Here is a 26284-nt window from a genome sequence, read left to right as displayed (position 1 = left end):
CGTAAAAAAATGACATTTAAATGTATGACATATTGTGCAGCGCCCCTAGCGGCTACTTTCAAGAAATAAAATCTTCATAGAATTTTTTTACGTATTCGCTAGCGAGCTCACCTAACGTAAACTCATGGTAAGCACACTGTACGTCATCGAATGTCAGTAAGAAAATGTGTCATGGAAGAAGACACTGAGCTTACGTAAAAATGCAATAGATACGCTTTGTATGCAGTTTTAAAATCATCATCATCATCATCCGGTCATTTAGTTTCAACTGCAGGAGCCTCTCTAACTTACCAGAGGCAAATGGGGGATTTGGCCTACACTCCCCGCCCTGGCCAGATGGATTGGGAGGGCCTCTAAAGTACAAGTATTATTTAAGTTTCGTTAGTTTCAAAAGAATGACGTGCATAGCTGGACGAAAGCCTCCACCAAGAATTTCCATAACGACCGGTCCTGCATCCTTCACCAAATAGTCGGTCCACCTAGTGGGGGCTACCTACTATTTTAGTTTATTAACACTAAATCCCTATAAAGGCCGATTCACACATATCAGTGAAGTCACAGTTCCGTCACAGTGTCCGCTCAGTTCAGTATCAATGCTACAGTGTTGCGTCAGTGAAATATTTTGAATATTTTTAAATGTCAGAGAGCTGTTTCAATATTCTTGTTCAGAAACTATTGTTTTTGATGCCGCGGCGGCGTCCGTGATCCGACAAAAAATATCGTCGTCAACGAATACGTCCGTGATTGCCGGTGTCGGCACTGACACTGAGAGCACTGTGTGACTGTGTCGTCACTGACACTGACAAGTGGGGATGCGTTCATAGAAACTGTATGAAAGAATATTTCGCACTGTGCCGGTACTGAGCCTGAATTGTGACTTCACTGATATGTGTGAATCGGCCTTTACATTGTATTGTTTAGATCGTTCCTGTCAGTGTTAGGCAAACTTTGTATACCCTCAATTGCTAAATTGGTGCAAAACCAATGCGGGTTTGCGGCTGCCAATCTCAACATATTCTGTGGTAGAAGCTAAATGCCGGTTTGCATTTACACTGTGCAATGCAATACGAGCTCTCAATTCTAGAGCTACGGCGTTCACAAAATTTCACGTTTATATTACTGAACTAACCATAGTTGAGAATACACAGGAAAATACCCTCAGGTATAGAGATGAAACATATTACAACACTTCATACGTGTCGCCTCTGTGCAGATTGTGTGCACTAATTGGGTATTAGATTTCCCAATTAGGCTGGCCAAAGCAAGATCATGTTATCTAATATCCACGGATATTAGATAATGTCGTGTGGGGTAATGTAATCAGTTGTGAATGAATACTAGAACCTTACAAGAGATTTTATATTGAAATGCTACTTTACGTTTAATTGTGAAGCACAGTATTCAAGTTGAAAAATATATCTATGTCATACTGTACTACGTGATGCAATGAATTTTAATAAATTATGAATTATACGTATCTACTATCTAGTGATGTTATTTTGTATGTCATATTTTGTAGATCCGCGATGATCACCTGTCATAACTTCTCGTATTTTAAAACAATACGGAACTATTTCCATCTCTCGTTCCCACCGTTGCAACTCCTGTGTAGCCAGAATCTACAGCCTGACCGCCAATAAAAACCCAACCAGTGAAGGTCAAGCTTGTCCCGGTTAAACTGTCATTGGACCCGCAACGAAATTAATCAGAAGAACTTGTAAAACAACAACGCAAGTTTTTAAAAATGATACGAGACGATGAGTAATCCGTTTGATTGTTTTATGAATTCAAAAGCGCGATTTTATTCAACAATAAAGCTCATGGAAAGTCGTGCAATACGGAGCTTGCTAATGGACTCCAATCTCACCCATTATTGTTTGTTGGTGGTTGTATACGAAATAAGTTGTCAAAACTTTACCAATTCAATTTTGTATCATACCACGAGTACTGTAAAGTTCAAATTCAATATCAACTCTATTGAACAATAATCAGGGTGTGTGTATCAGTCATCCTGATAGTTCAATATGGCTCTTAATTCCTATGCGTAAAGTTGAATTTGAATAGCGTAGTCTATACATACCGTAATCATTGCATAGAATGCAATACCTATGTCGATTGAGCCACATTTGCGGTTAAACAATATCAGTGTGCTTCATAATAGCTGCAAACGATAACATGAAAAACAATTTAAATAACGATACGTAAGAGACAGCGTTATAAGAAAAGTACCATTTCAGTGGATCTGATACAATCAGATCCTATTTGCGGAAAACTTTTCTATCTACGCCTAAACGAAGTTTTTGCGTGTAATCGTGTGTATTTTATCACGAAATAGGCGATATTTTCTAGGACACACGTACACGTAGGCTCGTCACAACAGCAAATTGAATAAATCCTAACATGAACCTGCGTGTAATGGCCCGGAATGAATGTGTATTCGATGTAGAGCCGCGCCCATAGCAAAATATGTAAGTTCATGCGCGAAACGCTTACAAATGATTATAATGCTGAACGATTTTGTCATCGCTCTACTTTCACGTTTTGTTTGAGTTTGTTGTTTCATCTCCTTATCGATTAGATCGCTTCATCATCTCAGCCACAGGACGTCCACTGCTGAACATAGGATATAGGCCTCCCCAAATGAAGTAAAAATAAAAGTAATGATTCCCGGATTGGTTGGTTGGCCTTAGGTAGATTAGATAGCTTAGGTACCTACACTCTTATCTCCGAAAAATTTTCCCATGTTTGCACTATATTTTTGAAGCTTCTCTTCTAAGTAACCACTGAATTTATGATTGAAAGCTCAAAAAATGTGTTCATGTGATAAATTTTAAACCTTTATACGTTAGATTAGTCACAAAGTATTTTACGACTCTCTAAAAAGTTTCTAGCCTAATGCATAAATGTAGTGTATCAATATTTGGTATTTTCGAGCGCTTTGTGTATTCGTACGTTGTATGAATATCATCAGTAGTGAGAGATAGTTGTGGATTATTTTGTATTATGTGCGTGTACAAATCCATTACGAGCTTTGCACGCTTTTGGAACGTGTAAAATGTAATGTACACATATTACGTTTCAGACTGAAAACATTCACCTATAATAAATTTTGCCTACTCTTTTGCCCGGAAAACATAAATAGTTACCATTATTTACTTTCATAAAAAGAAACTCGATTGGAAGACTTTATTATAAATATTTTGCCATTTCTGCGACCGTAGCAATAACATTACCGATACAGTTTATTTTTTTGCAGAGGCATAACTGTAACAGGCTTATTTGATAGTCTTTGTGGATTGTTCATAAAATTCAATATAAACTTGACAATAATATTGAAAACCCAACAGATAGGACATCAGCCAAACCGATTGAGATTTTTTCTTGGGTCTCTCTACTTAGCATATCAACATAATGACGTCCTTGTTCTTCCATCGATCACAGAACAAATGAAGATCTCGCATTTCGATTACCATAATTCCCTTGACATGGTCATTCGTTTTTATGCCAGCCCATGAATGCCCCGGATGGTAATAAGCGAGTCCCCATAAAGAGTAACGTCCGATCGTATCAATGGGGGATAAGGAGGGCTACTCAGAAAGGCTGTGTACGTAGTTTCAGATCTATCTGTCATCGTCGCTCATGCTGGTTTCCCGCTTTGCGTGAGAGGGATGGCAACATTCAGAACTTTGGATGACGTTTCTCGGAATAGTCCTCAAGTTTCTTTATTGCGGAGACGTGAGCGGCATCGCGCTGTCTGGCTGATGGCTGGAATCCTTTTATTATCTCTTAGGTACGGTCTAATAGACTATGGCACATCAACCTTAAACTCTATGGCATTCTATGTGGTTCTGATAGCAAAAAAATGCTTTAAATATACAGTTTATTGTACTGTCTACTGTACTGTACCAGATGCTTAGTAGGATAGGTTTCAATGATATAATTGATACCTAAGAAATTGTTTAAAAACTTTGCGACATAACCTTCGTAGGAGTCTATGTTTATTAATAAAATTATAATCATGTTTCTTTTTGTCAACGTAGATCTGTACCGTATTGAGTTGTTATAAATATTTAAGGTCGACTTTAGGGCACAAAATGTTAGTACATTTGGTTGCATTCCATTAGGAGAAGTTACTTCAAAAAATAACTAGCTTTTACGATCAAATAGCGTGTGTCGAGTACCGAAACCGTTTGTCCTTTTTCGGCAAAGTGCTGACTACACAGGCGATTTATCGCTATCCTTCCTGAAATGTATTGTGGGAGGTATTTACGACCTAGCACATTGTGCGACCTAGTACAATCGCCATAGAACTATACTCTTTTGTTGCAAAATCGACCCTTTAATAACTATCCTAGATGTTATAATGTTTAGCTGATGTGCCACTGACCGACAGCTGACCGTATTCTCCTCTGGTTTTTGCTTAGTTTTCCCATACATTATTTGAATTTAGAAACAAACTTACAATACTACAAGCAAAGTCTATATTTATATGATTTTTTTTTTATGGTGACAGGAGGCAAACGAGTAGATGGATCACCTGATGGTAAGTGATTACCGTCGCCCATAGACACCCGCAGACCCAGGGGCGTTACAGGTGCGTTGCCGGCCTTTAAGATGAAGATACGCTCTCGACTTTACCAAGTTTTAGTCATAATGATCTGTATATTTGTTGTTATAATAAACAACAGAAGTTCGTGTCGTGGACAAAAGAAACAGATGAAAAACGTTCAACTATTATTTTCACGCTTTCTCATTAACTACAACTAAACTTACAAAATCAGTCTTCGAACTTCGACGGCTCCATCAATCAGCGTTTCCAGCACTCAATGGGATATATTGAAAAAGAGTTTAGTGCTAAAATAATAAGGGGAGATAAGAAAACATTCCCGCGACACCAAGGGACAAAGGGCTCGGGTCGGGTATAAAATTGGACGGGGTCCCTTAGGCTTGATACACCCCCGATAAGGATAAACGGGGAACCCGATGCGGGTACCTTTTAGTGTTCCCCAGCCGTTGAACCTCATGAAATGTCCGACTGAGTTGGAAAGGGCGTTCGTGTTTTTCGAATGGCTGGGCCGAGAGTGCTGAGGTGTCTGTTCATAATCTCCATTTCATTATTATATAAAAGTTTACTTTATTTTAACCATCGTAAAACGGAAATGTTAGGCTATTAATTTTTAAGACGATTTGTTACCTATTGATGACTTTCAAATAAAATATTGACATAGGTAATTCATTCGTTTCAGCCGAATGACGTCCACTGCTGGACAAGTCTCCCCCAAGGATTTCCACAAAGATCGGTCCTGCGCCGCCTGCATCCAGACATAGGTAAGTAGTACTAGGGTACTATTTAAGTTGTGAGCCTCGACAACAGAACGTGTTGTTAGACGACATCTGATACTTTTAATGAAAAGTTTGACATTTTTGACTACAACCTTATTCAAAACTTTTTATCATTTGAGCACGTTTTGTATTATTAACATTGAATTGAAAATTATCTTGACTACAAAAACATGGAATTGACTTGCGGGAATTTTCGCGCGAAGATTTATTATGACTTTCGACGTGGCTAATCAATACAAAACTGAAGCGGTCAGCTAAATTTTACTTTTGGTGATAAAGATCTGTCCTTTACCATTGTAAACGCTAGTTTAAGAAGTATAATATTGTATGTCATTGGCTCACCAGTGAACTATGCGAAAGTCGTCCAAAATTACTAATAGTGGCGGAAAACATTGATGTTGTCAGAAAAATTGAAGAGAAACCTCGTCATGTAATATATCGTAGGATTGAGATAATCCTAGGCATTAATTCCACTAGCAGTAATAAAATATTGTATGACCATATTATGGTTAATACGTTTTTTTCTCGCTGGATGTCACAAAATTTTTCAAACGCTCAATAGGACGCTTGTGTCGTTTAGTCCTTGGAAATGTTTGATAAATACGTTTAAAAAGCTTTAAAAGCCGTTTTTAAAATTGTGACAGTTGACGAATTAAGGATCTATACATAATGATCCTGAAAATAAACAGCTATCGACTATGGAGGTGTTTTAAGATGAACCAATTCCAACAAAAGTCCCATGCGCTCGGAACACTTTGAAAGTTACGGTCGCCTATTTTTCCGAAATATCCGATTATATGACAGAAACGTCACTAGAGAAATATAGAATGGTTCATTCTTAATAGTAAACAGCCACTTTTTTTTCCAAAAGTCTTCAGTTAATAAGGGAAACTGACCAGCATAGTCGAATCGCCATTCGTGACGAAAATGTGAGATTTTACACGTCTCGTCAAACAACTGACTATTTGAACACTCAAAATATGAAATAAACAGATCTAACGCTACAAAATTCTTGCTTGGAATCTAAACACTTCTTTTGGTACCCATATATTAAAATTAAATGCGTGAACAGCGATTTATGTAGCCAAAAGCAACTGTCGGTGCGGTCAAAAACCATGCTTTGGAGGTGCCTCAAGCTGAGTGGAAAAAATGCTATGAAAAGTGTTTCGAACACATTAAAAAGTACATAAATCATGAAAGACAATACCAATAAACGCAATAAATACCATTTTAATAATAAACTACTTTGTTTTCATAGTTAGGCTCACAACTTAAATAGTGTCCCACGTACGACTTAAAAATTTTGAGTTGATAAATAGGATTGATAGGGATAGCAGAAAATATAGATACTTTTAAGGAATTGTTAAATACTATTATACTATTTTAAAGTGAAAGTATGTTATGAATTTACCATAAAAATGTTATGAATAACATGAATAATCCAGCGTAATAACAAGGATGCAATACCTTTTCTCAGAATAAATTTATTTTCATTAATGTACCTACTTTTTGTATAGCTAAGAATAGACTTGGGTTGAAGCCAAACACAAAAATCCATCAATCGTTCGTAAAAACACGTAAAAATAACAAATATTTCCATAAAGACTTGGATCTTTGAGGGATAGAGAGTGAATTCGGAAGTCACGCTGTCACAATAAGGCATTGTCACATACGTGCTTTGTCGTACGAGAAAGCACATGCGATTACAAGCTGACAACGACAAAATTTCACAGTGCGTAGTTTCTGCTGTCGTATGTATTACGCCCCTAATCACAAACATTACTATGAGGTCTCACAGTGCGCGTGGACGCACAGGTTCACACGTGAACCAATCATAGAGCTCTATTGCTGCGTCACTTGAGCAAACATCGTTTGTGAATACGGGTGATAGTATACTTTACTAGTTTTTTTATGTAGGTTGTGGAAAATAATGGACCATAAACCTATCATTTATTCTTGTCATTTCAGAGGTTTAATTGTCTTTGATCCCGTAGCAACGAAACAATTAATGACGTTCTTATTATATTTTAGCTTAAAAAGCTCATTAATTACATAAAATACCTACGGAATCCAATCCACTTATAGTCGGCGTACGCTTCGACAAGAAACAAAACATTTTATTAGGACACCTCATGAGGAACTTTCAGATTGAATATAGAGGTATCTTCAGGTAGAAGGAATAAAGGATTCGTTTATTTCAGCCGTCCTTCTTTCGTGATTGAGTTTGAACGACATATCGAAATTCAATACGTATAAAATATCAAACACCAAGTTAGTATTCAATAGTGAACTTCGCATTAAATCCTTATCAGGACATTATGAGACAATTCTATACTAATATTTTAAAGCTGACGAGTTTGTGTGGTAGAACGATCTCTGGAACAACTGCACTAATTTGAAAAGATTTTTGTGTTGAAAATGTAGCCCATTTATCGAGGAAGACTATAGACTGCGACCAATAGGAACAGAGCATCAATGAAAAATGTCGTGAAAACGGGAAAAATATTCAAACTATTTTCAGACGTACGAAGTCGCGGGCACAGCTAGTTGATAAAACCACAAATTCCTATAGATTTAACACAAACCGAGCAACACCCTCCCTAAACTAAGCCTAGATTGGATTAGGTTTAGTTCGTTCATATAGAAAGAAAGATACATTTATTACAGTGGACATCACACAAATACAGGCAATTACATAGACATGACAGTGGCACATAATAATAAAAGAAGAAAAAATAAAAACAAGAGTAAACTGAGCAGTGCCACCCATTCACCAACAAGATGCCCACTGCAACGGGACCCCACTCAGCATATGCCGTGGCCCACGGTGACGAAGGCCACGGCGCTGGTTTTCAGTGTGCCCCATGCCGAGTGAGGGTCACGGACCATTGGTAAAATAAAAAAATAAAAAAGCTGCATAAAATTGTCTAGATAAACATACATAAATAGTAATATTAGTGCACAGATAAATACAAAAGGCGGGAAATCGGTAAGGATGATATGACTACGTTTATTAAGAATACTAATGAAAAGAATACTAATAAAAAGATAAAACTGTTTGTATAGGTGTGTGTGTAGTAATTGTGTTAATGTGTAATATTCGTAAAGAGTGACATTGTTACGCGTTGTTGAGTGTCTCGACGCCCGCAAAACCGGTTTGTGCAATCGAATGATTGATTGCGCGCGATTCGACAATTTAGTTCATCCCATATTGTTCCGAGCGTTACACGCGCACCTACAAACAAAAAATAAAAAAATAAATAAAAAGTAAATAAATTCCAGCAGTATTGGTCGTCTAAACATATAATTCAATTTCAATTAGTGTCAAATATATAGTTATGATGTCATTAGAAATAAAATAATAATCATGAAACAAGTATTTAATATGGTGTTATAATGGTGTTACAAATAGTATGTCCGGAGAGAAAAAATTTCAATTTTCAAGTAGTGATGTCAGGCTACAGCAGTCTCGATCGTCCTGCCCACTTCCGTGCTTGATCGTCTGAAACCTTTAGGTAAGCATACAAGTAACCTACTCCAGTATTTGTTCGTTAAAAATGTGTTCCCGGTATTTCTTTTTAAAAGTGTACAATGTTTGCAGACGACGTAATGGCGGTGGCAAGTCATTCCAGCACTTGGAGGCGGCAAACCTGAAGCTACCCCGGAAGGCAACGGTTCGGTGCGGCGGAAGAACGAGAGTGCTGCTGGAGCGACGGGTCTTGTGCGAGTGGAATTCCCTTGTCCAAACTAATTTATCTAGTAGATAAGTCGGAGTGTTGTTTTTCATCATACCAAAAAGCAGTGCCGCGAAGTGCAACGCCCTGCGTGAGTTCATTTTTAATATTTTAGCATTAGTTATATAAGGCGTAACGTGTGTTCTCGGCGGGATTGAAAAACAAAAACGGGCGCATGCATTTTGCACACGTTGGATAGTTTTCTTGGTACGCGCCAGCAGTCGGGGGCCATAGACCACGTCCATATAGTTGAACTTAGATAGAACCAGAGAGTCGCATAATTTAATGCGATTGTCAGTAGAAAGATATTTACGTATTTGATATAATACTTTCAGTCTATAAAAACAGTTTCCTACTATATTATTGACGTGTTTTTCAAAGCGCATTTCCTCGTCCATTAGAAGTCCTAAGTTTTTAGCTTCTGTTACCCTCTCTATTGGCTCCCCCTCGATCAACACACTAATTCCCCTGTTTATGGTTTTTCTTATCTGATCCCTAGAACCCAGCACCATATATTTGGACTTATTTCCATTTAGTACTAGGGAATTGCACTTAGCCCAATTTGTTATCCGTCCAAGATCCTCATTGAGGTACGTAATTGCTTCGTGAACATCTTTCGGCTTACTCGAAATGTACAGCTGTATATCATCAGCGTAGATGTGGTACTTACAATTATGTATATGATCAACCACGTCCGCACTATAAATAATGAACAGAAGTGGACCCAGAATTGAACCCTGTGGAACCCCTCGATTAACAGCCAAGTGATCAGATACTCTTGTCTCACCAGCATCATCTGACACCCCTACACATTGAGTTCTGTGCTCAAAGTAACTATAAAACCATCTCACAGCACATGGACTGAAACCATAATAATGCAACTTTGCTAATAGTAGTGTGACGCTAATGCAGTCGAAAGCTCTCGAGAAGTCCAACAAAGCCAACAAAGTGCCCTCCCCACTATCCTGAGCAGCCAACACATCATCGGCCACTTGAAGCAGCGCCGTTGCGGTACTGTGGGCCTTACGGAAACCGGATTGTTTCTGAGGGAGGATATCATTTTGTTCCAAAAATATCTTCATTTGATCTGCCACAACTCTCTCTAGAACCTTAGATAAGCATGGCAGAATACTGACAGGGCGCAAATCAGACAAAGAGGTCGGCAACAATTTCTTTGGTATTGGTTTAATCAGCGCTTTCTGCCAGTCTTTAGGGAAAACACCTGTGGTGATCGACCTATTTACAATTGACGTTATTGTTGCAAGGGATTGTGGCAAAGTCAACAATATCATGTCAAGAGAGATACCATCTAATCCTACGGCATTTGATTTTAAACTTTTCAATATTTTTAGAACCTCGATTTCATTAACCTGTTGTATATTAAATTGATTGGAAACTATGCAATTATATTCAAAAAAAGTCAATTGGGATATGTCCACGCTGTCATCACCAGGAACATTTAAAAAATGACCATTAACTACGTTAGGGTCACTGCAAATAGTGCCTGGGTTGTCAGGCATTGTTTTTAAACGCACATGTTGTTTTATATGCGTCCATACGACGCGAGGATCATTAGTTTTGTCATTAATGTATTGATTAAAATATACCCGTTTTTCCGTGTCAATAGCCCGATCGACACAGCGTTTAAGGTCCTTATAATATTCCTTATGCTCGACGCGTCCAGACTGACGCGCCCTAGCCCAAGCTTCATCCCGTCGTTTCATCATCAATTTAATATTATATGTGAGCCATGGATATTGATGAAACTTAATATTTACAGTCCTCAGTGGCGCATGTATGTCAAAAATATTTATTATATAGCAATTAAATTCCTTCACCATTTCATTCACGTCACTTAATTCACATATACGTCTCCAATCTAAACCTACTATATGTTCTCTAAATAACTCCCCTTCTACATCCCCAATAGCTCGGCGTCTCAATTTGATTGGCTTTGGTTTGAATTTCTTAATATTTACCTCACACACTATAAAAGCGTGACTACCCAAGTCTTGTATGTGATCTATCAAGATATTACATCCCTTGATATCCGTACAAACTAAATCTATCAATGTTTCGCTGTGTGACGTAAAATGTGTTGGGTTATGTACGCATTGAACCAATCTATTGCATGTCAAAAAATTACCTAACTTAATACAGTTATTATCATGTACACTGAGCATATTAACATTAAAGTCACCCAACAATACAACATTGTCACACCATGTAAACGTTTCCAATGACAAAGACACCGCATCGAGAAATATATCAATATTCAGCCACGGCGGCCTATACGCAGTCCCTATAACTATCTTCTTTCCACTCACTGTTAGGCATAACCACATCTGCTCGACATTTTCCGATGGAGGGTGGGGCAGAACCCGCGCGCTCACTCCTAGGCGTACATAAAAACCCACTCCACCGCCGCGCGAGCGCACGGAGCTCGGTCGCGGAACGTGTCTCAGTCTGTATCCCGGCACCGCCGGTGCGCGCGCGTCCTGTCCCTCACGCAGCCACGTCTCGTTTATTGCCAGTAGGTCGACGTGATGCTTTTCCACAGCTACTATGAATTCGTCGTGACGTGTACCGAGAGAACCAGCATTAAGTAAACCTAACTGTAGCTTACGTTGTTTATTTGCGCCTGATTCTATTAAAATAATTATAAAATGAGTGTGTACCGATCGGCACACGTCGTATTTTGTACGATATTCGATACGTAGCTGTTGAGCTGTGGATAATAGGCAAAAGTCGAACAGTAGTGCGACGCGAGTGAGATGAAATAACAAACCGGTTTCGCGAGTGCGGTTCGGTGTATAAGTTGTGTTCTGTAGTTTTAATATGAATGGTGACTGAGTAAATAAAACGGAATGGATGTAATAGGCTAAATGAAATTATAAATATAGAAATTATAAATATATAAAATACGCGGCATTTGTAGGCATAAAGATAACACTGCTCAGTTCTAAAAGTGGAAGCAACAGTGTAGTTTGAAATTAAATAGCACAAAAAACAATACAACTTGAATGGACACGACAACAATGGAAAGACAAATAGAAAAAGTACGTTTAGGGCATTTAGGGTCTGATTAGGGTTCTCAAACGGGTCCCCCTCCAAAAACCCCTTTCAAATCCTCCTCACACCTGATGCGCCTGGCAGGCTCGCCGTGCTCCCGGCGGGCGTAGACCCGGCCCTCCCGCGTCCAGATAAACCGCCATCCGGTCTTCCTGGCCAGCTCCCGAGCCTTGTTGAATAGGAGTCGGTTTTCTCGCGTTAGCCTCTCGTTGATGTACATGGGCCGCGGAGGCGAACGCAAACCTAGTCCTTCAGTGGTTAGGCTTCTCCGGACACGAGCTGCTTTTAGCACTTGGTCCCTAGTGGAACGCCGTGCCAGCCGCACCGTGATGGCACGAGGACGAGGCTCAGCTTCTGTTGGCAGCCTGATAATGCCCACCCTCCTGCAGCTTACAATGTCCCTCTCGTCCAGAGAGACACCCAGCTTGGCGGCGCTGGCCAACACAAGATGCTGGACACTCTCACCTTCTTCTTCTGGTATTCCTGCGATATCCACATCATTAAGCAACAGCTCCTGATCCCGCTCATTGAGGTCCCTCTTCAGCTGCGAAACGGTAGTCTCTAGTGACTTTATGGCACCTTCATCTGCTTGTTGAGACGACACCTGCTTCTCAATCACACCAATCCGCTCCTCTAGCTGCGTCATTCTGTCTCCCATTGTAGCCATAAATGACCGAAGCTCCAGCATTTCCGCCTTCCACACCTTGCATTCCTCGCTGGCCTTCTTCATTTCCTCACGAAAAGTGCGGACATCCAGGCAGAGATCGTGCATCGTCTGCATCTCCATGGTGGTATCCAGTGCAGTGGTGTTCAGCTGGTCTTCCAGGCACGACACGTCCATACTGTGCATCTGCATGCCAACTGCCCGTCTCACAGGGGTGCTGTCTGCGTTGGCCCTCGGCATCCTGGCTCTGCATTCGGGACACAGCCACGAGCCATCCACTTGTGCCGACGGGGGAACACCGACACAGGCCCTGTGACTCATTGCGGTGCATTTCGGGCACGTCACCGCCTCGACCGCCGCCAAAAATCTTCCACAGGCGTTGCACTTCGGAGCCATTGCAATGGTATCTATTTATTTGTTCAATTTTACACTTATTCACGTAATTTGAAGTTATTGTTTTTGTTTACTTGAAACGTGTGGGTATGTGTGCAGATTAAAGATTATGATGTACTAATCCTTGTTTCAAATCGTCACAGAATTTACCACCCATATAATGCACACACTTTAGGAGTCCCTCCAGGCAAGAAATCGCGAGATTTACTTAAATATTAACAGTGCTAATATATTAAATTCGAGCAGCGAACGCTAACGTACACGCAGCTGTCAACGTCCGTGACGTCACTCTCATATAAACAAACGATTTATAGGCGTATTATACATGAATTACTTGGAACGTCGAGTTGTTTGTTTTACTTAATAGGATTTGAACGGATGATGTTATTTGAAGACATAAGTACCTATTATTATATCTACGAATGATACTTATACATTTTAGTTTCTAAAACATTAAATTTAAGATAGTTTGTGTTGTTATTATATTTATTTTAGGCATCTTCTCATTACTAACGTGCGACATAACCCTCATAAACATTGAGGCGGTTAAATTACTGTACATACCTATGAAAATATTAGAAATACCTACAAACAATAATTAATGACTGACGTTATTTATTCATTTTCTCAGTAAATAACATTTTATTTAAAAAGTATACACAGACGAGTTCTGAGAATAAATGGATTGAGTTAAAGTTTCATCAAAGGATTTTGCTTTATCAACGTTCACCTACAAATATAAAATTCCCTCTAGAAAATATTCTCCCAATATCATCATGCCGGATAGGAATGGCCTGGAATATCCACTCCGCCGAATAGCTTATTCATTAAGAGCATTCGAGCTCGGAGCGGCAGATATTTTAAGGTATTTTCCCGACGCCTGTAATTCCTGACCCGCCGTTCAATATACCCGCATCGAATCAGCGGAGTAGCTTCGTATTAATGATTGAAAAAGTATATAACCTATTTTTCAATTTATGGCTTCCTGCGGTTCGCACAACCATGCAGTGTCAAGTAATAATAAAGTACGATTATACATATAAGATTCAAATGATATTATAATTAATGATAATGATGAAATCACCCCTTTATGAGCAAATATTGTTTGTTTGACTTCTGTGAACTGGATTTTATAGAGTCACTATTGAAAAGCTGAAGGTAGTGATGGAAAATTAAAGCGTTTTTTCATAATAATTCTATGAATAAACTAGCGGCCGCCCGCGACTTCGTACGCGTGGATCCCGTTTTACCCCCTTTTAGGGGTGGAGTTTCGTAAAATCCTTTCTTAGCGGATGCCTACGTCATAACATCTACCTGCATGCCAAATTTCAGCTCGATCCGTCCAGTGGTTTGGGCTTTGCGTTGATAGATCACTATGTCAGTCAGTCAGTCAGTCAGTTAGTCAGTCATATATATTTAGATAATGAGGCCAATTCTTGGATAATTAATATATATTATATGATTAGTTTTATCAAACTTCTCATTATTTTTCGCAGTGTATTCTACTTTATTTAGTAATTTGTGGTACAATATTTACCTACAGTAACAACATAAATAGCCTATCATTGCCTGAAAGTGTATGTTATGTGTATTTAGTTGATTATAACGATCTACGAAATAACTCTGTACAAAAGATATATCTCTCTTTGTTATAAAGCTTAGCCGAGATTGTAATCTGAACCGTTTTGCTGGCACAATACTAATATAGCTATTTCTGAACGACTGCCGGAGGCATTTTTCAAATACAATCCAAAGTAGGGATTTTAGCTTTGCAGGTATTCGTATGTGGGAGTTTGTACAACAATTCAATATATTTATTTCAGTAAACTACAATACCTAAGCTAAAAACACTTTGATATTTAAGACGTTTGAAATGCTTGTGATTTTTTTATAAAAAATATTTAATACACGTTTCATTGAATGTGTGTGTACGTTATTATAAATCGTGAAATGATACGTTACATTGTATATTTTATTTTTAAGAATTCATTCCCTCATAGAAAACATTTAAAAGAGTCCGTTGTTTCTCTTTTTTATGTTTGTTATTATTTACCATTGGCTTCGGGCTATTTTTACATTGCAAGATAAATTTTAACTGCAATACCATTTCCCACTGAAACTACATGGCAATACCCTGAAGATCTTAAATAATAATGGCCAGTGTGTAAATATGTGCTTAGCGCATCCAATCCACCATGTCGTGCAAAACGGCGAACTGAAACGATCAACCTGTATACATTATTCAGAAGACATAGCGGGCCCGGACGCCTCCACCCTGTATATTCGACCTTCTCCAATATTTAAGTGATGAAAATCCGTATACTAACTAATTTTACAGACACGAAACTGGTAGGTACAGGTCGCGCGAAAGTTGAAGGTTGAGGCGAACACATATTCATTCATATTCATGTAATATTTGAAAACAAAACACAGAAATCGGCCAAAATAAAAATACGCAACATGTAAGCTCAAACAGGTAGGCAGTGCTTGTGTGAAAACCTCAACTCTTGCTATAATGCGACAAAAACGCAATTGTTCGTTAGCCAACAGTCGTGGAAAAGTTTTACTTTTTGCTCCAATAGTGCTTCATTATCTATCACCATTCTACTCCCTTGAGAAAAGAGGATTCATTACTCAGAGTACTGCATCAATAGACTTTGGCAATAGTAAATACTCGTAAAATGTGACACAAATAATAATAATAATAATAATAATAATAATAATAATAATAATAATATGTCTTTATTGCAAGAAAAAAGTGTTACAATTTTGAGTGAGTCTTCTGTCTTCCAAAATAGGCATTTGCCTGTAGTATGGACGACAGTGTCCTCCCCTATTAGGTACAAACAGTTTAACAAATAGGTTGATTCAATTTACATTCATACGTAGTATGTAAAGAAGTTTAATTTAAAAATGTAATAAAAAAAAATAAGAATGTGTGTATTGTGAGTAGTGTGTGGTGTATGTAGTAACTATGTGGTGTGTGTGGTGTGTGATGTGTGTAGTATGTTGAGTGTGTAGTGTGTGGTGTGTATAATGTGTGGTGTGTGTAAGAACTACATGCGATTATAGTCAACCATTAGTGCTTCAACAGCCTCATAATCAAAGTACTGCAGCCAATCTTTAATTACCTTTTTTATTTTGTGGTTACTATAATTTCTTAGATTTGTGTAAATGTTGATTTTATTGTATAAACGTGCAGCCATGTATTCATACTGTCTACGTGCATATTTGCTTTTAACAATCGGGACCGGGAAACGATCTCTTCTCCTTCTGTCAGTAGGCTGTTGATTGACGGCGGAGAGGCGATGATACCTTCGAATACTCTCGTAAATAAAGAGCTTTCTCACTGATAAGACTTTCATTCTCCTGTAGAGGTCTTCTGTAGGATGCCTGTATGAGAGATACATTGCCACTTTTAGTACTGAACGCTGTGCTCGTTCCGCTCGAATCAGATGTGTCTTAGCTGCACCACCCCATGCACAACACATATGCAGTACCTTACTACATTTTCACACAAGGCCTGATAGATTTGTTTAAGGAGTTCCATGTCAGCAATTCCCCGTAAGTTTTTGAAGATATATATAAGTTTTCTAGTTCGCTGTTCCATAGTTTTAATGTGCTCCAGCCAGTTTAGTTTATCATCGATAATAACACCTAAGTACCTTATACTATTTACTTTAGTCAGCTTAGAGCAGACGCACTCAAAAGCCATTTCTTCATTGCAGGGACGAACATGGATTTTAAGTTCGTGATTCTTTTCAGGTTGGCCAGCGGATGTTTTACTGAAACATAGGTATTTAGTTTTAGCAATATTGAGTGAGAGTATGCTATTTTCAAGCCATGCAGTGACCTTATTGAGGCCCTTCTCAGCTGACACAGTAGTTGAATGCCAGTCAGGACCATGGAACAAAAGTACAGTGTCATCTGCAAACATATACATGGTGCCATCTTCTAGGTCAATTTCGCCAAGGCTATTTATATAAACCAAGAATAGTGTTGGTCCCAGCGTACTTCCTTGGGGCACCCCATAAGAATAGGTAGAAAATTCACTGAGGTATTTTCCAATTCGAACACATTGCGCTCTGTCAGTAAGGTAGCTTTGGAACCATTTGAGCGTTATGCCCCTTACACCCACGTTCTCGAGTCTTGATAACAGAATTGGAATTGACACCGTATCAAATGCTTTCTGAAGATCCAAGAAAATACCGATACATTTTTCATCTTTATCTGTAAATGAAGTTATCGACATGGTCAAATTTAGGACAGCATCTTCAGTTGATCTTCTTTCACGAAATCCAAACTGATTATCAACTAAAATGTTATGCTTTTCTAAGAAAAGGACAAGTCTCTTGTTCATTACCTTTTCTAATATTTTACTGAGAGTTGAAAGGAGTGAAATTGGTCTATAATTAGATGTTAGCTCTTTTTCACCTGCTTTGTAAATTGGACAAACTATCGCTTTTTTAAACAATGTGGGGAATACTCCTTGTTCCAGGCTAAGATTACAGAGATGTGCTATAGGAGAGGCTAGGTATTTGTTGAGATATTTTAGGATTTTTATTGATATGCCGTCCCAGCCCGGCGAGCTATCCTGTTTGAGTCCTAAGATGATTTCTCTTATCTCAATATAATCTGTAGGAGCAGTGCTAAATGAATTGGATGGTGATTTTGCCGTTTTCGCATTTTTAGCTAAGTCCATATCCGTCATCCCAATGCGGTTTAGAGTCTCACTTGCTAAGCTATGTCCTATGGATGTGAAATATTTGTTTACTTTATTTAATGCTGAAACAGGGTCTTTATCTATAGTCAGCAATTCTTCGGAATGACTTTTGACACTACTAAAGTTTCCCACATCCTTCACAATGTTCCAAATCTGCTTAGGATTGTCTTTATGTTTGAGTAATTCGCACCCCCCCTGGAAGAAGTATGCAAGTCCACTTGTGCGATATTTTTTTTATTGCACTAAAAAATCGAGAAGGAGGTAATACATATTGTCAATTTTTTTCATAATTTTTCTCTTAAAAATGAAGAAATTATGTACAAATATGTAAAATATTGCAACATTAAAATATCTAAATTTCCAAAACAAAAACGAAGTAAATATATTTGCATTTAATTGTTTAATAAAGTTCCGTATGAATAATAGCATATTAATATTTACATACATCTTCCACGAAGACTTTAAAAAACATTTTCGCGTATCTATTGTTGCATACTTATTTTAGGATATTATTTGGTGGGTGTCGTAGTGCAAGTTCAGTTGCGTAGTTTTTCCACGAAACTTTTGTGCTGGTAATTTTGTGCAAGTCTAGATGCCTAATTCTTCCACGAAGCTTTTATTCACATTATAATATATAACAATTGATACGTTATTTTCTACGTAGATATCTTTGTGCAAGTCTAGTTGCTAATATTTTGCGAAACTTTTGGCGATGTAGTATTTTAAACCGATATTGATACATTTATTTAGATGTAATTTAGTCATTAACAAAGCACAAATTAACTTAGTTTCAGTCATTTAAGTATCCAATCCACTACTTTTTGCACTAAATACCCCTGTAAAACTGTCTGTTTATCAAAAATTCGTCCCAATGATTACTTACCACGTGGTAAAATTATCGGTATTTATGAGTACAAGATCCATTTTAAATTCTGTCTCTCTCTTCAGTGAATCGTTATCGTAGTTATCGTGATACATTTTCATCTTTCCAGAGCCGCATGAGTTCATTTATCAGCTTATGCGTGTATTGCCAGCATGACAAGGTATGTATCTATACGTCTTTTGGAGCAGTAGGCAACAATAGGTGTGTCCCCAATTATAAAATGACACAAGTTTATATGTATTTTAAGGATTATTGTAATCAAAAGGACATACTCGTAATGGTCAGACGTTTAAAAATGCAACAACCTGATACAAAACTGTTGCCATCTTTTCGTATGTACGATGAGCGAATACTGACTGTATTCTTTTCAGGTGGTACTTGATCGACCGGACGCCAACCTTTCGCAGTTTCGCAGACCTCCACAGATTGTACTTGCAACTGGAATGTAGTGCCTATCCTAGTGTTGACGCTATTTGTCCAGTACCTAAATTGCATTTATTTCCAGGCCTTATGAAACTCCTCGCTCAGACAAAGTTCCTATTCTGGTTGCTTCACAGGTCCGGCCACTCTTCAACAAAGCGTATAAAAGCACCTATAAGTTTTGGGTTACCTACGTGAGTGCGACAAACGTTACATCGAATTTTGTTTCTTCGAAAACCTTTCTGCGAAGTTACTATACTGCGACGCCTTGTTATATCGATGCCTTGTTACTGCGATGTAACGTTACATCGAAAAACTTTACTGCGAACGATTTTACTGCGAAGCCTTCTTTATTTGACTTAACAGATAGATAAAAAAATTAAATTACATACATCAAAATAATACCTACCTAATATAATGCATTATGTATTTATTTATTTAAAACATACATGCACTATGTACACAAGGCGAACTTAATGTGATTCAGAACTCTCCATCAGGTAACAGAATAAAGTGAATAAAGTGGGCGGTACAAAATTAAAGATAAAATAAGATACTAAATACATTAAATTTTATTTACTTATTACACATATTTAACAGTTGCATCATTGATTAAATAACATGAGAATAGAAACATAAATATAAATAAATTATAAAATATATGCCTACCTATTGATTTGCATTTTTATAATGATACTTACTACTCACTCGTTCATTAAAAATGACTATGTACATAATTTCGCAGTAAAATCGTTCGCAGTAAAGTTTTTCGATGTAACGTTACATCGCAGTAACAAGGCATCGATATAACAAGGCGTCGCAGTATAGTAACTTCGCAGAAAGGTTTTCGAAGAAACAAAATTCGATGTAACGTTTGTCGCACTCACGTAGGTAACCCATAAGTTTTGGACCAAATAAAAACTGTTCTTTCTTTCTTTATAGGTTCAGCCAAACCAACGCAATCTCAAGCGATCAGCCGGCGTGCAGTGATGGCGATTAGACTTAGGGTTCGGCCAAACCAACGCGATCACAGCGCGATCAGCTGGCGTGCAGCGATGGCGACCAGACCTAAATGCATTGTTCGCCATCGCTGCACGCCGGTTGATCGCGTTGGTTTGGCCGAATCTTAAAATGCATCGATCGCCAATCGCTATCGCTGCACGCCGGCTGATCGTGTGTGAACCTTATAGGATTTGGAAGTGATGTCACCAACGAGTTCAATGTGGGTAGCTTTTGTAGTCATGCAGACAATAAATATCACTATATTATAGGCTTCTATAGTTTTGTTTCCTTGGACATCAAAATTTAAAAGGGTCCTTCAAAATCGTCTCCCTTGTTCATGAATTGTCTAGATTGAGATACTTGCTGTTCTGGTAAATCTACCATTATTTGTACTTTGGCAGTAGCATTCAATTTAGCACAATTGAAACAACTGTGCGCGTATTTTCTCGCCAATGGTTTCGCCTTGATAATCCAAAATGTGGAGCCTTATCAGCTTTCTTATGAATTATAATATTAATTATTATAAATGTTTTCGACTTTCTCCACGACGCGGTTTGCAACAATAGATTTCCACCTATTCGTCTCTCCAGACAGCTAGGCGATCACAATAGAAAAACCTGTTCACAGTGTTCGAACATCTGTGAGGTTGGTATTCTTCACATTACTTCTTCTCATTTGCTTCATCCAGTTTACTCAAAGTACCACATAGCTCAAGACGTGGTAAAAAAAATAGTTTTTAGAGAGCACTTGAGTTTTTTAGCAATTAATTTCGTTTCAAATCTTTCATCTAGTTGATAGTGAACGGCTGCAGTTTATTGCACTCACAGAGGCATCGCTAAATTCATTATATTGTATTAATACTCGGCCTGCATCCAACGCCTTCCCGCTACCTTCATCAGGTCGTCGGACCACCTTGTGGATGGATGTCCTAACGCTGCGTTTTCCGGTACGTGGTGTCCGCTCTATAACCTTGCTTCCCCATCGGCCGTCAGTTCTGCGTACTATGTGCTTCCAACCGCGCGATGTGGAAGTCATTGGGGGAGGCCTATGTTCAGCAGTGGACGTCCTGTGACTGAAATGATGATGATGTATTTTTTCTCTCTATCTATAGATAGTATACCAACCTATATCTGTATTTTGTCAATGTGAATCAAATCCTGCCGTATCTTAATCCAATCTTTTTCTAATGAGTTACTAATCTTTCCATCCTTAATAGTTTTTTATCAGCCAATGTTTTTGTTTTGAAACAAATAAATACTTTCTATTCTATTTCCATTAGGATCTTAGCCATGACTGTACTTAACGCTAAGCTCCAGGCTCCAGCCAAGGGGATCAAAAAGTTTGATCAGATGTATCAGATAAAATGTTACGTTTCATGGTTGGTTTTGCAATTTGTGGTATATTCACATTGAATTGAAATCTGTGCTCAAATTCCATTCAATACCCAATGCTTGGACTGTTCCATCAAGGTTCATAAAACTACTTTAGCACTAGCTGATATTTTGTTGTCTTCTATTGACTTCATAAACTCAACGCAGAACTAGGTAGCAAAAGGTATTTGACCGCAATTGCATGTGATGTTAAGTGAGATGCAGTATAAGATGATAGATATCTACCTGTAAGTGCCTATAAGGTCCGGTATAGTGCTCAGGAGAGACAGCAGCAGGCAGCGACCTGTTCGCATTATAAAAGAGTTTATCGAAACGCTTAGTGCAAGCTGGTGGAATGTTGACAATGTAGGAATGATACGTTAACCAGCGTCTGATGATGGAAGGGGGCTGGTGGAATTAGGTCGTGTAATTCCTTCGCACATTCTCTGAAGTGTAACCTGGTGGATGGTCACATCAGATGTATTATTATCTGCTCTGTAAGTTCTCATTAAATTATAGCATTATAGCTTCAATTGACCAGTCCACTCTTGATAAAAGGTCGTTGATATAAAAATATTGTTTTATTATTTTATAGAAATCGGTACTCCGGTAATCCGAATCATTTTTTGTCACATAAATCTGAAGATCATCTTCATAATGTCATCTATGAAGCAAACACGTTTCATCTCATTATAATATTTCTCGGGTTTTCTTGCAGCTGGGAACCTACAAGCAGTTCGTTATTCAGTGAAATATAAATCGAACCCTAACACAAAGCATCAAATATAATCGTGCGCGAGTTGTCTCCGTATTATTCCAGACGACCGCATGATGAGGTAAGTATACTGTCAGTCTTGTTTCTTTTTCTTTTTCAGGTAGGTATCTTTTTTAATAAAAAAAATCTGTGTGTTCGTTAATCTTTTTTCAGGTCTAATGATTTCTGTAACTTCCTTTCTAATTGAACGGACCTGTGAGTGGTTATGTTTCTGGGTTTTTTAAGGGAAATGAGGCAAACGAGCAGACGAATCACCTGTAAGTGTTTACCCGCCGCCCATAGACACCCGCTCCTCGGTGAGTTACAGGTGCGTTGATTGTCTTTATAAAGTCTGCTCTTAAAGGTTTTAGGTCGTATTGGTCCGCAAATACTGCAAACGGCAGTTCATTCCTCGGCTTGGTGTCTGCAAATGGTGATTGTGGATTTTCTGTTTTAAATGGTAACTTTACAAAATATCTATCTACCGCTTCCGTAAAAAAAATGTCCTGAAGCAGTGGTTGGGTTAATACTGGGGAGTGTAAACTATAAAAGTGCTTTATAAAAGCCTACTTGCAAAAATAAATGAGTTTTATGCCCGTTTTCACCATTAATACCAAATTTTTAAGTGACCCCTATAAAAACAAAATTCCTGTTATGTATCACCATAGAGGTCACTTACAAATTAGGGATTGATGGTGAAAACGGGCATTAGTCCTTTTGATAGCTCGTCTCTCCCTAAAAATGCAATTTCCGAAAATTATAATATAGTTATGCAAAAATATTGTAACTTTTTGATTTTGAATAAAGCTATAATTTTACATACTACCATAAGTAATGTAATTTTTCACAAGGTAAAAGTACGTTATCCTTTTTACGAATTTATTTCAATACGAATAGTTCGAGGAAAAACTACGTAAACTACACTTACACGTTAAATGCACGACTAAATCTGAACGCCAATAAGTGGTTATCTGCAATAATACCAAATAGCATGTATTCCTTTACATGTCAACAATGCAATATTCATAATTACAACAACAAGTGTTAAAATATGTTTCGCGGAATAAGTACGCAACGCTCTTTTTTAAGTTTTTCTCAAAACCTATTAAGTGTATTTTAAATATAAATACATAGGCCCCTCACAGACATTTTTAGCTATCTTTTGATGTATAACACATATTTTTAATAATGGTAATGAATTTTTAGGACAGTTTTTTTACGCTCCTGAAAAGTTGGCATTTTTCACTTGCGTACTTATTCCAGGAAGGGTGCGAATTGTTCCCGATAGTAACTTTCTTTAAGATTTTTAATTATTGAATTACAGGTGTTTCTATATGCTACATAGTCCAAACGAGCCTGCACATCATCCGGGTGCTGTTTCATTTTAATAAAACAATCTAATAAAACAAAACATATTCGTTCAAGATCACAAAATTTTCTCCTTTATAATTATTTAGAATCTTATATTGTACTTGTATGCAGAATACTACTTACAGTATTTCTGGGTTCTACCCTACAGAATGACATACTGCTGAGTGGTTACCACTTAGGTTTAACTATGTAGTTTTGCACTGCACTCATCCTGATGAATCAAAAAACGATTTTTTATTATTTCGTTTAACGAAAATGCCGTTCTTATTGGCCTTATTAGTCTGCAAAATTGCCAGTTTCAATGGACGTCGTGGTCTCATGAAACACTCTTTTCTCAATCTAAAACCTAATAGATATGCAGGCCACACTCGTCCAGCACCACCGCAGTCTGATTGAGCCGGGACGTGTGGCGGTATGAATAAAGTGGATCACACCTCGACGCCGTAACTCTGCTGAGATTGCAATCGAAAAATCTCGTGATATATTTTCTTGAGTTAAATACTTACATTTATCTAATAGAAAAAAATAAGTTAAATAGTTTACTTTTCTTTTACTACTTACTTCACGATCAGTCAGTCGTGTTCATGCAGTTTCCAAAGGGTGCCTAAGTAAGTAAAAGTACCTACTCTAAGGATTTGTTTATAGTGTCTGGGTAGTTGTAAGTAGGGAAAACAGTATAAATTTTTTACCAAGAACAATAGTTACAAACTTGTCTGGCCAAAATATAGTAAATCATCGGAAACTCTACGGGAGAGGGATGCTCTTGTTTATTTCTCACAATATTCCGTAATAAACATCAACTATGACATTTATGACAAAACTTATTTGCTATTATCTACATTTGTATAGAGTTACAAATCTTGAAATAACATTTTTGTTTATTGACTCATAACATTAAAAGTAGGTAAGTCTATACATAATATTTAAGATAGGTATGCATATTATGATAAAAAAATATGTGATCGCACTTAGGAAAACTAGCGTTTTTCTGTGACTCGTTATAAAAATAAAGATTTGTATCTGTAGGTATAATGTCTGCACTCAAATTATACCTAAATTAAAAATGTCCAAACCTTATTATTAAAATATGAAGCAGGCTCTATAATTTTCTTTTTCCCGTCCGCGTCTAAAAGCTCCGCTAAGGTGATTTATAAACAAACTTGATAAAATTGCGCAATTTCCTTCAAGCGACAAGATTTTTATTTTCTCTTGAAAAATCAGTTTAAAGTGCACTTTGTGGCTATTTCCTTTTTAGTGGCAATGCACTTTGCTCACGCGTTTAATGTAATTTTATTGGAGAACAAAGCAATTGCTTGCGAGCGGCCATACGATGCTTATTACGTGGTCGGCTTATGCAAAATGAACATATTAAAGTGGATTGTGCATGTTATGTCAATTTTGCTAGCGTAAGGCGTTTACTGTTTTGCTTAATGTGGTACTTGTGGAGGTTTTCAAAGTTTAATGTCAAAGATAAAATACAGTAAATAATTTAAAAAGGAATATGATATTTTGTTTAAGTTTTCAAGTTTAGGTAAACTGATAGACGTGTCAATCAACGTATAACTTCAATAGTTAAATAAAGTTTATTTTAAAATTTACTTTTAAATATTACGCAGCTCTTTTTATTATAATAATATAATAATAATTTTATTGGACACATCTTACAAAGAAAGATAAAATTATCACTTTAAAACAACTAGATAATGAAATAAAAGTTGAATTATATCTTTCATGAATATTCTGGAAATGATGCAGTAAGTAATTAGTTTACTTAATCTCTGGAACTTAAAATTGTAATTTATTGTCGACCTAGTAGAGACAAATTAATTCTCGGGCAGCATTCAATCTATTTTTATTTGGATGAATAATAAAGTTTTTTCTTAATGTAAATACCATAGCATTATCATCTTTGTAACCATTATTTCACAGATTGTTTACATTGTGAAGTGATTAAATTAATATGAATTTAATACAGCATTTTGTTTAACCCATTAACGCCCAAATGAAAACCACGCTAAATTTTATTTAACCAATGTTTATTTTCGTTATAAAAACACTTCCATAAAAACATAAAAAATGAAGAAAACCAAAAACAAAATCAGAGCTTAGATTTTTATGGGTGTACTAAACTTTGTACAGTCGCGGAATGAAAAGGTTCGTCACCTTAGTGTCGGTTTTCGCTTGCACTAGGTACTGTAAGAGTCAAACCTGCCAACATAACCGTGCAAGAAACAGTGCTGCTAACATTTAAATAAATATGACGTTTGTTAACGAATAAGGTTTTGCTTGTTTATTTTTCTATCCCATCAATGAAATGTTACAAAGTGTAGTTTTTTTTATTTAATAGATAATGGCAGGTTGAACCAACAAGAAGGTTTTAGTTTTTCAGTCATAATAATCTTCTTGACAAGTTAAATTGTCAAACAACTTTGATCTGAATAATTTTGAACTTTACTGACGAACAGTTAAAGATTATTTTCTCTAACTCGAGATTATTCTGTAAAATAGTTTCAAAAGGTAATATGTGCTCGCGATTCGTTGAAGGAATCAATTTG

At 37.3% G+C, this 26284-nt stretch overlaps 1 protein-coding gene across 1 annotated transcript in view; it reads right to left on the bottom strand.

The window, feature by feature from the left end:
• Positions 1-10070: 10070 nt before the first annotated feature.
• Positions 10071-26284, bottom strand: part of LOC135071202 (uncharacterized) — a 135398-nt gene continuing 119184 nt past the window's right edge. The window contains exon 2 of the mRNA XM_063964978.1: positions 10071-13496. Coding sequence (XP_063821048.1) covers positions 12172-13209 — 1038 coding nt within the window. The 5' untranslated portion in view covers positions 13210-13496 and the 3' untranslated portion in view covers positions 10071-12171. The remainder of the gene's footprint in view (positions 13497-26284) is intronic.

This window comes from Ostrinia nubilalis, chromosome 4 (genome assembly GCF_963855985.1).
Source record: "Ostrinia nubilalis chromosome 4, ilOstNubi1.1, whole genome shotgun sequence".
In the NCBI taxonomy this organism is placed as follows: Eukaryota; Metazoa; Arthropoda; class Insecta; order Lepidoptera; family Crambidae; genus Ostrinia; species Ostrinia nubilalis.
The sequence above is the reverse complement of the archived record's forward strand: the minus strand, read 5'-3'. Positions and strand labels throughout refer to the sequence as shown.